We start from the raw sequence: 14,022 nt of genomic DNA on the forward strand, positions 1-14,022 counted from the left end.
CTCTCTCTCTCTCTCTCTCTCTCTCTCTCTCTCTCTCTCTCTCTCTGTTCCTAAAAGTTTCGCAGCTACAGCACACATTACAGACATTGATGCACAAATGTGGATATGTTCTACATGTCTACAGTATAAAGAATGAATAAACCAGTCTTATAAACGCCTTGATTTCGCTTAAGCAACTTTAAATATAATATGCATGCACAATAAACAGGGGCGGCGCCAGAGAATTTTGAAGGCAGGTGCTGAGGGGGTGCTAGATCATTGACAGGGGGAGCTGGGCAATTCAGGGCTCCAGACTCATTCTTCCCACTTCTCAGTTGGTCGCACGAGTAAGTTTTTTTTTTGTTGCTACACCATGGGATTAATCAATGCATGCTGATGAACTTTTATCATAGTTTATAGTTATATGGAAACGAAAGTGGTTAACATTCAATCACAACTCACTCATCAGAATCTTCGTAATCATCGGCAAACTTCGCCACGGCTCATTCAGTTCTTGTTGAGTCATCGGTAATCCTTGGCAAACTTCGACAGTTGGTTGTTTTATTCTGACTTTCCTTTCCAGATACAAGCACTTGGAACATCACTTGGATTGTATATACACTGTTGGACACTTTTGGGACATTCACTTTGGGACTAGCAACACACTGGATTTCTTAAGGACTGTTTTAGGGTTTTAGGCCTACGTTATTCTAGTTTTATTGTGTTGTTTTAAGTCTCTTGTGAATATTGTAAATACATATTTGATTTTCACTTTTAAATTGTTGTCTGTCTCATCTTTTTAAACACTCCAATATCTCACACAGTATAATCTGACCCCATTTTAACAATCGTAACATCATCCAATAAGGCCGATCGTTACAAGCTTTATGAACGATTTACACAAAAATTAGTTCTGCTCATGTTTCATGAATGAGGTCCAGTATAGAACATACTCTTTTTGTGGTCACAAAGTAATTATTTATTCAAAAAAGTAGCCAGACAAGGGAGTATGTGATTTCGGACACATCCAAATTGTGTATGTTACTGCTCTCTTTCCATCAATTTCTGAATTTGGTCACTCATTTTTGTTGACTTCTTTCTCATGCAGCAGACTATATGATCCACTATACTGTATGGGATCCACTAGGGCATAGTGAATCAGTGGATGGGGGATATTCGGACATAGCTAAGTTACATAAATTACACATTTTGGGTCTGGCATTTGGTACATTAAACTCAGGGATCATAGTTATGACAGCTATTTAAAAAAAAAAATCTCTTCACTTCCCTGTGTTTCACTGGAAAGACAACAAACTTTATTGGAACAAGTATAGTTCAACAAGGAACTGATTTTACTTCATGTACTAGTTACAAAATTAGTTACAATGTGGAAAAACGTCTCAGGTTACTTATGTAACCATGGTTCCCTGAGTAGGGAACGAGACACTGCGTCCTCTAGGGGTCGCTATGGGGGAACGCCTCGTCATGACCCGTGTACCCCTTATGTATCAGAGGAAGTTACAGACTGGGGTGGAATGCATTTTTCTTAAGAAAATGGGCAACATTGTTTCAGATAAGTTTCTGTAGCTGGTGCCAAACTGGTAGTCTAAATCTAAATACAAATCGGCATAGTATATACTCAATATAATAAAATATAATGGGTAAAACTAAGATCTGAAAAAAAGAAAAAAAGAAAACATTTGTACTGTAAGTAAATCAATATATTAACATTTGTATTTATGGCAAGAATTTAATTTTTATTTGAAAATGTACTATTTTTTGCCCAGCTAGTCAGCTAGCTTTATTTATTTATTTATTTTTTATTTTTTGTTATTTTTATCATGAATAACAATCCTCGTTTCTGCTACTTTCATGTGTGGACATGAATGAACACAAAGCACAATAGCCTTCAAGTAAATAAAAGTAAAACAAGTGACGAAAGTGTCAGCTGCAATGACCACAAGAATGTTGTCTTCTTGCAATCTTTAAACATGTTGGAAAAACAAAACAAAACAAAGAACATACCATTCCATCAGTTGTCATCCGACCCTTTGTTAAATGAGGAAGTTGTGATTATGAGAACAAAAGTTTTATTCATTAATTGCAATGCAGTAGTTACAAAAACATAGTTCGGATTGTGGTCATGAAACTTGAACATAAACATCGCCTTCAACCCAGCCCCGCTAAGAAAGAATACCCGTCAGTCAACCACAACATCACGGGATTCTATAACACTAATGCCAACCAGGAAATCAAGAAACCTGGAAGTAGAGTCTGATAAGCAGCTGAGCTTTATTAGTAACATCTCAGCAATGGCCAGATCATGCAGGTTTGTGTTTTTCAACTTTAGACCTTCACCCTCTCTGTTTCTCTGCGGTACAAGAAGCCGCCAACATCTACCCAACCATTATAACTCCCAATAACCTGCTGAACACATACCAATTACACAAGCACTAACATAAATGACCTTGAACAAAGACACTTTTTAACGATTTATTTATTGCATTAAGTGTTCTTTGGACAAAAAAAACAATATATAAGGAAAAAACGCTGAACATACAGAAGGTTATCAATGCAAATGACTTAAACACTCAAACACAATACACGAACCAACAATATGAGTTATATAAAATGATATAAATCTGCTGTATAACAGGTTCACCACTCTTGTATTTCCTCATTCATTTAATGGGGTGTGATCATTCCCCGAATGGTTCTGTGGGAGTTGAGTTCCGTTTAAAAGATGCGCAGGGAGGAAGTTTTAACAAATTTTTCAAAGGTGTGAAGGTGAACATATCTACTGGTAAAGACACATTTACAGGTAAATAAAAAGAAGCATCTTTTGTAAAGTTTATGATTTGAACTACAGTTTGTATGATTTTTATTTAATGTGATTTATTTTATTTGTATTTGGATGTTAATTTAATTCATTAATTGAATCCAATAAATAATTTTTTTATTATTATTAATCAATTATTTAAACTGCTTGTTTCAAATAGAATCCAAATTCTATGACTACCAGTGGCCTTATTGTATTGTAAATTATTTTTTTTATATATTTTAATATTTTATATATTAATATATAAATGCATGTACAGTTAATTATAATTAATATATAAAGAATAATATATAAAAACTGATTTATCAGCATAACCATGTGAGTGAAATATTGAAGAGAGATTACTACCAAGAAAGAGTGCACAATCCTTCTTAATATTTAATTTTTACATTACAATGTTTCTTTATTTTCTATCTATCTATCTATCTATCTATCTATCTATCTTTTTAAGTATAAATTAGATTTCGAATCAGACTCCTCTAAGCTTAAACAAATAACTACTTTTATAATTGTTGAGTGAAAAATACTTGTTTGTAGTATGGCATTTGTTTTTTTAATAGACAACATTTAGTTGAATGTTTATCTCAATTGTAATCCAATTTAGTGTATTATTTTTTAGAATTAAGTCCATAAAGTATATGTGTATTATATCACATTTTCCATCCTAATTCAGATTAGTTTGATTAAATGCATATAATCTTTCCCTCAGACATGGAGAGCAAGCTGATGTTTTTGGTGGTTTGTGTGATTGGTTGTGCAGTGTCTTGCATTAAGGCTGATGGGCACCTATCAGCGCCAACAAATTTAACCGTAAGAATACTTTTTACTACTTTCCACCATTATTTGGTCCAAATAACTGCTATTTCTCTTTCAAAAAATGTTGGACAAAAAGACCTTTTGCTTAGAATCTGTATAAAACTCAGTTCCTGGAGAGCACTCACCAGCAGAGTTTAACTCCAACACACCTGCTAGGAAATTTCTAGCACTCCTAAAGACATTGATTAGCTGGGTCAGCTGTGTTTAATTAGGGTTGGAGCAAAGCTCTTCAGGTCTGTGGCCCTCCAGGAGCTAAGTTTGATATGCTTTGATACCCTTGATACGCTATTGTTATTAAAGCAGTTTAGGGTGTAGATATTGACAAATGCATATCTGTCATTTTTTCCCTGATTTTTCTTATTGATAGTCCAACATCACCCGCAATGAGTGTGGAAAAACCAAACTATGTTTGGACAACCCTAAAGGATGTGATCCTTCAGGCAACTCTCAGTGTTTCTTCACCTCGGTACAGATTATCTTAACTACCCTCAATCTGAAGGTTGAGCTCAGTGGCAACTCCAGCGGTTACATTGCTTTAGCAGCTGGAGTGACATCTAGTGTGGTTCAGGTATACAAAGCACATTTTACAACACACATTCACACTTGCCTCTGTGGACCATTCTTCCTTAAAGCAAATCAGATAGCTTGTTTTGACTAAAGGTCATAAAATTGAAAGCCATATTGTGGAACTGATTTGACAACTACCAAAGCCAAACATATCCATGTTGAACCAACAGGAACATTGATTAAACTGGAAAATACTGTCGTTCCAAACAGCCTAGTTTCATTGCAAGACAGAAATGTGAATAAAGGGGTGACTATGTGGCTTGTTTATTCTCATAAATACTATAGCTGCGTCTAAGAATGACAGGCCAATACAAGCTTAAGGCTTGTTCAATACTTGACATCTACTTGTGGTGCATCTGCTCATGTTAATTTGAACAACTTTGCAGCATGACTCAACAGAAAACAAGCAACGACACGTAAATGCACTACATACTTTTTTTTAAATGACCTTTGCAATGCAGACATGTAAGAAGCAGCATTCACACATTGCTTGAAACATGATGTTAGGCTTGATGCACATTAAACACAGTGACATACACAGTGTCTGTAAATTAAATCTGACTGCATTCAGAGCAGTTTCAGAAGTTTATATTCAGCTATTTGAGGCTTACACTAAAAAATATTTCAGTCTAGATGCAGTAGTCGGTAAAGTGTGTCATCATAAAAGTTGGGTCTAGAATAAAGCAGCAGTGTGAAGTCTCCTACTTTTATATTTTTAACAGGGGAGGTTCAAATCCTCATCCAGTAAATTATTATTAAATTAAAATTATTATTATTATTAACATTAATTATTTTACATGTTTTACAAAGCATATCAATTTAATTCATTGATTAATATGACAACAATGTAAAACAAGCATACTACAAAAAAAAAACTAAAAAAAAAAAACGAATTGAAAGCAGATCCTATGAAAATGTATGAATGAGATTGTACAAATTCAAATTCACCACCAATTTCTAGTTTTTTTTTGTTTGTTTTTTTGATATTTTAGCCATTCACTCTTGCTACATATAATCAGATTCCAATCGGATATGCAGAAAAATTGGACTGAGTCTGAACAAGGTTCCATTGCATTTCCATAGTACATTTATCTTAAGGACATATAAATTCTGTAATTGTGCTGTGAAGACATGAGGAGCGAGGAAGCTTCCAAAGGAACTAGAAGTATAAATACACAGTTGTATACTATGTGCAAGTGTTTCTTGACAAAAAAAATATAAAAACTGGCACACCTATAAATTTTCCCCCTTCACATCTGTCACAATAATTCTATACTTTACCATTGCAATTTAAATAAACCATATAATTCACTAATTTCAACAGAACATCTTGCTTTATTCATATTTATTGCGAATTTCTTAACTAACCAAACCTCAACAACATAAGGACAGGTTTCCCCACCCCTTCACACTAAAAGTCTCATGCTAGTGATTAAACTGTTTAGTTCTGTTGTCTAGCTGGAAACCAACCACCTCATCCCGCTTTCACATTACTGAGGCAGTATACTGACTGCTGTCCACTTAACAGATTACAAGGGTCATTTAGTTTCTTCTCATAATAAAATCCCATCTTTTTTTACAGGGCTTCAATATTAACTTTGTCTGTGGCAATAATAATGGCAGGTTCTTCTTCCGGACTGTAACACTCTTCAATAATACACTGCTGACAACAAATGTAGTAAGGATTACATTTTTTAGCATACTGTCTAAGCACTTTTACAGACCTTTTCCATTTTTACAAGAATGTGGAATTATCAAATGTTTTCGATATATGAATCAATATCCTTTTTTTTCCCCAGCCCAATGTAAACGATATCCAGGGTTCGATACAACCAAGCTTGATTCAGTGTGTTTTCAGCATCCCCATTGATGCAAACACCATCAACTTCCTAAACAATGCCAATGGCACAAATGTCAACATTAGCAACATTGCTAATTCCCAGCTGAATGTTTTCCTTGACATCTTGCAGGGTTCAACCAATGGTGAGTTTGATCACTTTTCAACAATCCTAACACTAAATCTGGTTGTTATTTGATTCTGATCTCTACCTTGATAAACAAATCACTTCTGTCATTAAAAAATAGCTAGGACCAGTTGAGAATCATTTCCATTTCTGACTTTTCATGCTGTGGAAAAGGCGATCCATGATTTTATTATATCAGGACTGGACTTCTAGGTTTTTTCCTGTCCTCATTTGTAGGCTTGCAGATAGTTTGGAATGCATTTTTCAGGTCACTAATCAAATAAGCAAATTTGTCACATCGAACTCCACATCCATGTGAACAAAACATCTTATATAATTTGTGTGTGTATATATATATTTATATATTAAATTATAATTATAATTTGTAGTGGAAAATGTTTAATAAATGCAAAACAGTAGCGTTTTTACTAGTTATGTATAAACACTGTGCTGATAAACTGTTATTTTGCACTTTGTTTTATAGGAACTGTTCTGGGAGAACCAAAAAGTGTATTTGGGTCCTCTGTTCCAGTGAATCTAGCTAATGTCAACTCTACTAATGTTGTAAGCCCCACAGCTAATTCAAAAGCCAGCATCTCACTCAACAGCCTACTGAGTCATGGTAAATACTTTTCTAAGTCCTCCAATGATGTGTTAAATCACAGTTGAATAAATAAAAAAATCTCAATACATACAGTTCAAATAACTCTTTATTTTCCCAACTTACAGCTGCAATTTGCCTACTCAGTATCTTCTTGCATCTGATCTGAGGGGCCGGAGAGAGTCCTGAAGACTAATCGTGCTGTGGGTGGAGTAGTATAGATATGCACTAGCATCAGCATGTTTTCCTAAAGTATTCATACCTCCACTGGTTTCTTTCTTTATTTGATTCTTAGATTATTCACAAACATATAGGAAACCCATGTATGTTTGACATATACAGGGTGTTGGACACATATAATAAAGCCTAATTTTTTTATTGTGGTCTTTTAATGATCCTCTAACATTATACTGACAGTGGAAATGGTCCTGAAAACTTTTTGAAGTTACATTAAAAGCTTATTAACAAAAATAATAACATTCAAATACAGTGTTATTTTTTTCTGGGGTGATATTATCTATCATATACACACTGGATAATATCTACAAAGCTCTTTTTGCATAAACACCATTTTAAGAATCTCTGTCTACCACAAAACAATATATATTGCAGAGCTAATTGAGAGTGGTGTGGTGGTTCTCCTGTGGTTGATTCTAACGATATTAACAAGTAGTAATAAATAAATTATAAACATGTATTCTGGAAGATCTCTTAGACTGAACATTTAAAGGGGTCATTGGATGCTACATGCACTTTTACAAGTTGTTTGAACTGAAATGTGTGTTGGCAGTGTGTGTACACAACCACCCAATAGTGATAAAAATCCACCCAGTGTTTTATTTTTTAATCTACTGAAATCTTTACCCCTTTCTCAAATCGAGCCGATCTCAGATGCCTGTCTGTGTGATGTCACAAAAACAGGCCCCTCCCACGATAGTTTCAGTAGCGTTTCAGCACAGACTGGACTGGTGTCTTACCTTAGACCCGCCCTGAGTGAGCTGTCATCAGGTTGTATTCTGTTGTTGGATGTAATAATGAACATAGCAGTCGTCATTTACTCCCGACATCTGAGCCGCTGAAGACGCAGTGGATTACGTTTGTTTTTGAAGGGAATGCACCCCCTATTTACATAAACGCGCCTATGTTCGCGCGAATCATTCGTGATCCAGCTTCACCTACAGAAGAAGTGAGTATAAGGTTTTTTAATGAATCTTTGCAAATCGCCTTTCCTAATAATGTGCTAATTAGCAAGTTTCACAATGAATGCGGCTAAAGTGAACAGTTCCTCAGAGAGCGGCTTGGAAGAGAGGGGCGGGGTCAGCAGAGCTCACTCTAAAAAGAGCTGTTTTTGACTGGGTAAAAAATTTGTTTTTTACACTACCATTGAGAAATTTTAACCAAACTATGTTACAGACTTTTCATTAAGACCCTAAAGAATCATATCAACTTGTGGAAAATGGGCATCCGATGACCCCTTTAAAAACAATAAAATAGATTTAAAATTGCAATTAGATTACGATAAATTTGCAACTATCCTTCCAAGTGTGATAAACTGTTACACTGATAAAGATGCAGTGTCTCATGATTTCTCTGCTGTACATAAAAACCTTTCAGTTATAGTAACCTCACCTCACTGTATCTGAAACAAATCTTTTTCTACACCTCATCCAGTGAAGAGAGGTTTTGAGCGATATCGCTACAATTAGTCTAAATGAGCTTATAAGTCAGAAAACCTACAATCCCCTCTCTAATTGACATGAAGACACAAGAGAGAAATGTGGCGAATGGAAAAGAAAGGTTGGTGATTGATGGCCTGTGAATTTTGCGTTATTGAAGACCCAGTAACTATGACTGATCCTGCTCTCAGGGCACAGGGGAAATTGAAGCATTGCAGAAAAAAATAATGTATTTATAGTTAGAGATATCATTCTTGGTGTGAACAAGCCTTAAACCACTAGATGGCACAAAAACTCACAGCAGCTCTTTTCTAAACATCTATGTTTCAGTATGCACCTTGAAAGTTGGCTAATCCTTGATGTTTTCGCATCGCAGTATGCAGTATCTCATGAGCTATATGCTGTACGTAAAACCTTTCAGTTACAGCACAACCACATCTCATTGCATCTAAAAACGTAGGAATCTTTTTACATCTAATGTAGCAAAGAGAGATATTGAACTGCTTTCCAGTATCACTACAATTTGTCTAAATGAGCCTATTAGCCACAAAGCCTAAAACCCCCTCTCTAATTGACATATAGATGGGAAAGAGAGACAAAGAGTGATGAATGGAAAAGAAGAATCATGACTGATGGCCAGTGAATTTCAGGTTATTCAAAGAGCCAGTAATCATGACTGACCCCGCTCTCAAGGCACAGGGGAAATTGGAGCATTCCAGAAAAAATAACATATTGTTGAGACATTTTTAGCAGTGGAAGATAAACTCTGAGGAACTCTCAACAGATTACTGGCCAATTCAAAAAATTACTCTACAGTCCGTTTATTTCCTTTCATATTGTGACGTAGCATTAAGAGCCTCGGGTGGTTTAATAACCAGTTCCTCTCTGATTGCAAACGAACGACGCATTGATCTCTGTCAAAGTTCCGCCAGAGGACAAAAAAAGAGCAGCAGGGACGACTCTGGGGACTCATGGGTTGCTGTGGCAGCTCTTTTGACATTTGTTAGGATTAAAAGGTCTACACATATAGTTTTAGACTGAACCAACAAGCATATCAATGAAAATGTCTAATTAGAAAAGAGTTTGTTTCAGTGTATGTTTGATCATTCATCCATTCATAACCATTTGAAAGCAATACAAAGTTTACACTCTGCATTGACCATAATACCCTGCTGCTCCCATTCTTCATTTGTTTTTGTTTTTTGTTTTGTTGTTGTTTGGTTTACCTGGCAACCAGCTCTTCTTTGTCAAAGACAATGATAGAGCCATTCATCTGCGAGCTCACTTAGCCATCATTTTGCCATGACCGTTCTAGTAAGATGTAATTTCACCACTTGTAATTTACAATGCGGACAATTAGCTTGAGCGACTGTCATTTGCAATGGAGTAGGAAGTCATTATGGAGTGAAGGAGATGCTTTTATTGGGCTCAGAGGGCATTCAGAGACAGATGAGAGCAAGGATATAAGCGCTGGCCTCTTTGATATAGTGTGCCATTAAATTTGTGCTAGTGTGGAGACAAACAGCTTCTAGCTGCCCTGTAGTTGGACCTGTGAATCTGCTACTGTGGTTACACTATCAATTGTTGCGTACAGGAAGGTTGTGTGTTTACCTAAAACTTCAAAGGGTTTCTTCAGAACACAAAGGAACTGTAAATAATGCTCATAATCTATTTACAACATTATATGTATTACTGAGATATAAATGAATGTACATACATGTAAACAAACATCCTGCACAGACATATCTAGACTTAGAGGGAACAGACTGTGATGACGAGATTACAAAGTTATTAGCATCGTAAAGAAGTAGTTTTTTATATTTATAAAGAGTTTTAATATTTTCATTAAAAAATAATAATATACATCTATGACATTATGTATGTGTTATATTACCTAACTAGTTAACGCTGCTATGTGAGTGTTTCTAATACAAGAGATAAGGGAGTGACAGCAAATTTGACATTTTTCTGTCTTCCAAGCAATGTAATCAGTCACTCTATATTTTCCCCCCTCTTTTGTATGGTCATGAAATGCTATCTTATTTTATTTTTGTTTATAAGTGAATTAAGCATTCAAAAACCATAAAAATACATGTTAACAAATATGGTAACACTTTAGTTTAAAGACCAGCATGCATATTACAATCATTTTGGCTGTTTATTAGTACTTATACAACACATATTATTGTCTTATTGTGCATGACCATATGACCATATTTTAGATCCCATAATCCGACCCCATACCTAAATTTAACAAATACCACAAATACATTTGCAGAGTCTCATTAACAGACATGCATACACAAACAATTTGGATAGATTCTGAGAGCATGACATCTTAAGAACAGGGAATAAATAATTTATAATGGCTTAAATTACTCTTTATGACACAAACACACATTTCCCTTTATAGAACATTCATGCAAAATAAATTAAAAAAATTAAAACTTTTATTTTACAAAAATTTAAACTTTTCATAAATGATTTTACATATTCTCTCCAGTGCTGCACAAATAGATAGGTAGACATCAGGGTAGATCAAGAAGATGTTGCATCAGGCAGTGAAAGGACTGTCTGAACATTCTTCTTGTGTGTTCTATAGGGTATAAATTGGTGTTCTGCTCCTTTTTTATTTAAACAATTGGACACACAAATCACTTTTTTCAGGTGGTGGATCAGCACCTAGAGACGACCTCTACAGCCCTGAATGTCAGCGGAGACAATGTCAACTAGATGAGTTCCAGAGACAGATCCCTTTCGAAGACCTCGTCACCTCGACGACCATCGGCACAAGACCACGGGAACCAGACGAGTCCTCTACACCAGTGTTGCAGGCTGGAATTAAACCACACCATGCTGGTTTCGTCTGGCCAGAAGAGAACTGCCCCCCCCCCCCCTCCTGTTTCCTCCTTGACTCCTCCCTCTGTCGTCACCTCCCTGGACTCTGTCTGCCGGCCCCCTTCCAGGTGTCCGTCCTCCTCCTGAGCCTCCTCCCAAGTTCCTTCCGGGAGGGGGGCGAAATGTCACGAATATGGACTGTCTGTGTGTGTTTTCCCTCGTGTGTGACATGTCCATATTTGTTTTTTCCGGTTCCTGTACCCATTGTGTGTTCATTGTTTCCAGGTGTGTCTTATTATTAGTTCATCCTCCTCACCTGTCTGCCCCTCGTTATCTGCCCTATTTGAATTCTAGCCTGTTCCATTCTCCCTTGTCCGGTATTGAATGTCTAAGAAGTGCTACGTGTGTGTCCTTCCTGTGGATTAATAAAGACTGTTTTTTGGTGTTAACTCCTCATCTCTTCGTTCCTCGCTCCAACACAGTAGGCGATTGTGACACTTGCATTATTGACAATCTATTTTCCTGTTTAACATTGTGAAGCTGCTTTGACACAACCAGTATTGTATAAAGCGCTATACAAATAAAGGTGACTTGACTTGACTTGACTTTTTTTGAGAACTTTGGGAACTTCTCATACCCTTTTTATTTTATGCTAATTTAATTTCTGTCATGACAACTCTCGGTGGGATTGGCATGGTAATGTACATGACAATGTTAATGTATTTGGTCTTGGCAGAATAGATCTGCTACGCTGCTGCTGCTGCTGCGGCAGAGCAAGTACCGAGACTTGCTACTGCCAATACATCCACAACATGCTGCTGTGAGCATGTAAGAAATATTGCTGCTGCAAATATAACATACATGAAATAACCATGTGAACCGCATGTATTAATAATATATTAAAAAAATAAAAAATAAAAGTGACGTGACGTGTGGCAAAGTATGGTGACCCATACTTGGAATTAGTGCTCTGCATTTAACCCATTCAAGTGCGGTGCCATGTGATAATGATGTCATTAGGTCAGATTGAGCTAGACCTATCAGACGGCGCCATCTAGAGTTTCATGCCAGAACTCTGTATATATTTGCATTTATCAAGCTCAATTTTCATCTCTGTAACCCAAGTTATTGTGCGATTTTTACAATTTTAAGATTGTAGGAGAAATTAACTTTAAGAAAATAAAAACACACCAACATTTAGCCCCAAACCAGCTACCCTTAAATAATTTAGGCTAAATCTGCAGTTCCGTTACTCATTCTGGATATTTTCAGGGAAAGTATACCAGACATTTAGATTTTAAATAGACCCAACTGCGAGAGGCTTTGTTCATGTAAACACTTGATTACAACAGACAGTAGCATTGGATAAACTGCCAATGACGATGCAATGAAGTTTGAGCAGTGACAGCAAACAGCAGAGGATGAAGGGTAAAGAATCCAACAGGTAAGTCCAGGTGATATAACACTTCTGTTGAGATTAAACAATGCGATTCAGTCAGCAAGGAGATCTTGTCCTTCAGCCATCTAATTGGTTGCAGGTGTGGATGATCAAAGCTCAGGTGAGTGTGAACGGATAATGGAATGAGATGGAGAGCCTGACAGAGACGTGACAGACATTTATTTTGATGCTTTTACCCAAAAAGCTCATGTAATATTTAGTTTGATCTCCTGAGATTGACATCCAACATAAGGGTTAAGCACTACTGTCACTAGCCATTTGTTGAAAAAGAATAAAAGAGGATTTGTAAGAGATTTAGGGCATATTTTGTGCATTTTTTATTAAAAGTGCGATGTACGTTCATGCACAGCCCTCTTTAACAGGCTCCTCTAACTGGTGTATAACATATATGGTCCTTCTCAACATCTCTAGGTCTCTGGAGCCTTGTGGATCCTCAGAGGCCATTAAACACAATTCAGACCTCCTTAATATCACTCTGCTCGTTTACTCACTTCCTCGAAGGCTAAAGTGAGCATATTCCTTTTCTTATTTTAAATGTGGACCTATAAATCATCTGCCAAAAAAAAAAAAATGACAGAAAAGAAATACATCGGATACTAATAGTCTAAAGATGGCCACAATGTCTATTCTTTTATTTATAAAAAAAATAGTTCTGTGCGACTATGTGAAGATGTGTATGTATGTGTGTGAGAGAGATTACTTTAAGACAGACCTTCATCTGTCTTCTTCATTAGGGCCTTTCGCACCGCGGGAACCTTTTCATAGTACCAGAACTAATTGTGGAACTACCCAATTTTTGGCATTTTCGCACCGCTGGAACTGGGTGAGATTTTAGTACCGGAATGCCTTTTTCGAGAACCAAATTAGCTCCTACTCCGGAGCAGGGTCTAACCAGCACAACTGGTACTAATCGTGACGTAAGTAGACATTGATTGGCCAAACGCGTATGAAACCGCCCTCCCCCGCCATGATTTAAAATGCCGTGTAAACATACTGTAGACACTGTGTCAACTTATTTTGCAAGTATGGAGAACAGCGATAGATGGACGGACGCTGAAGTGCAGGCACTTGTAGCAAATGTAGCACTGCCAGTTGTCGTTGGAGATTCTTAGTCCTCCTTTCCGTTCTTTCAATCGCTTTACGTATACGTCGACATTCCATGTCCATTATTGTGAAACCCGCGAGACACAACAAAAACACAGCTCCGATCACAGCGTCCTCCATCCACCTGTTGTTAACGTTGTTCTTCTTTGTTTATGTTGTTGAACGCCGTGCACAAATGA

General features: G+C 36.6%; 1 protein-coding gene across 1 annotated transcript; it reads left to right on the forward strand.

Moving 5' to 3' along the window:
• Positions 1-2,727: 2,727 nt before the first annotated feature.
• On the forward strand, positions 2,728-7,266 carry LOC107751887 (putative ferric-chelate reductase 1). Its single transcript, XM_016567660.1, has 7 exons — positions 2,728-2,800; positions 3,528-3,628; positions 4,002-4,202; positions 5,784-5,879; positions 6,001-6,184; positions 6,650-6,787; positions 6,895-7,266. The coding sequence occupies exons 2-7, from the start codon at positions 3,530-3,532 to the stop codon at positions 6,933-6,935; spliced, it is 759 nt and encodes a 252-aa protein (XP_016423146.1). The 5' UTR covers positions 2,728-2,800; positions 3,528-3,529; the 3' UTR covers positions 6,936-7,266.
• The last annotated feature ends 6,756 nt before the right edge of the window (positions 7,267-14,022 follow it).

This window comes from Sinocyclocheilus rhinocerous, unplaced genomic scaffold (assembly GCF_001515625.1).
Source record: "Sinocyclocheilus rhinocerous isolate Xijiao unplaced genomic scaffold, SAMN03320098_v1.1 scaffold752, whole genome shotgun sequence".
Classification (NCBI taxonomy): Eukaryota; Metazoa; Chordata; class Actinopteri; order Cypriniformes; family Cyprinidae; genus Sinocyclocheilus; species Sinocyclocheilus rhinocerous.

Bases quoted from the DNA above. Each gene is read 5' to 3' on its own strand.
- LOC107751887 (XM_016567660.1), top strand. From the start codon at position 3,530: ATGGAGAGCAAGCTGATGTTTTTGGTGGTTTGTGTGATTGGTTGTGCA. The intron at 3,629-4,001 runs GTAAGAATACTT...TCTTATTGATAG, and splicing joins CAGCGCCAACAAATTTAACC to TCCAACATCACCCGCAATGA. The intron at 6,185-6,649 runs GTGAGTTTGATC...TTTGTTTTATAG, and splicing joins CTTGCAGGGTTCAACCAATG to GAACTGTTCTGGGAGAACCA.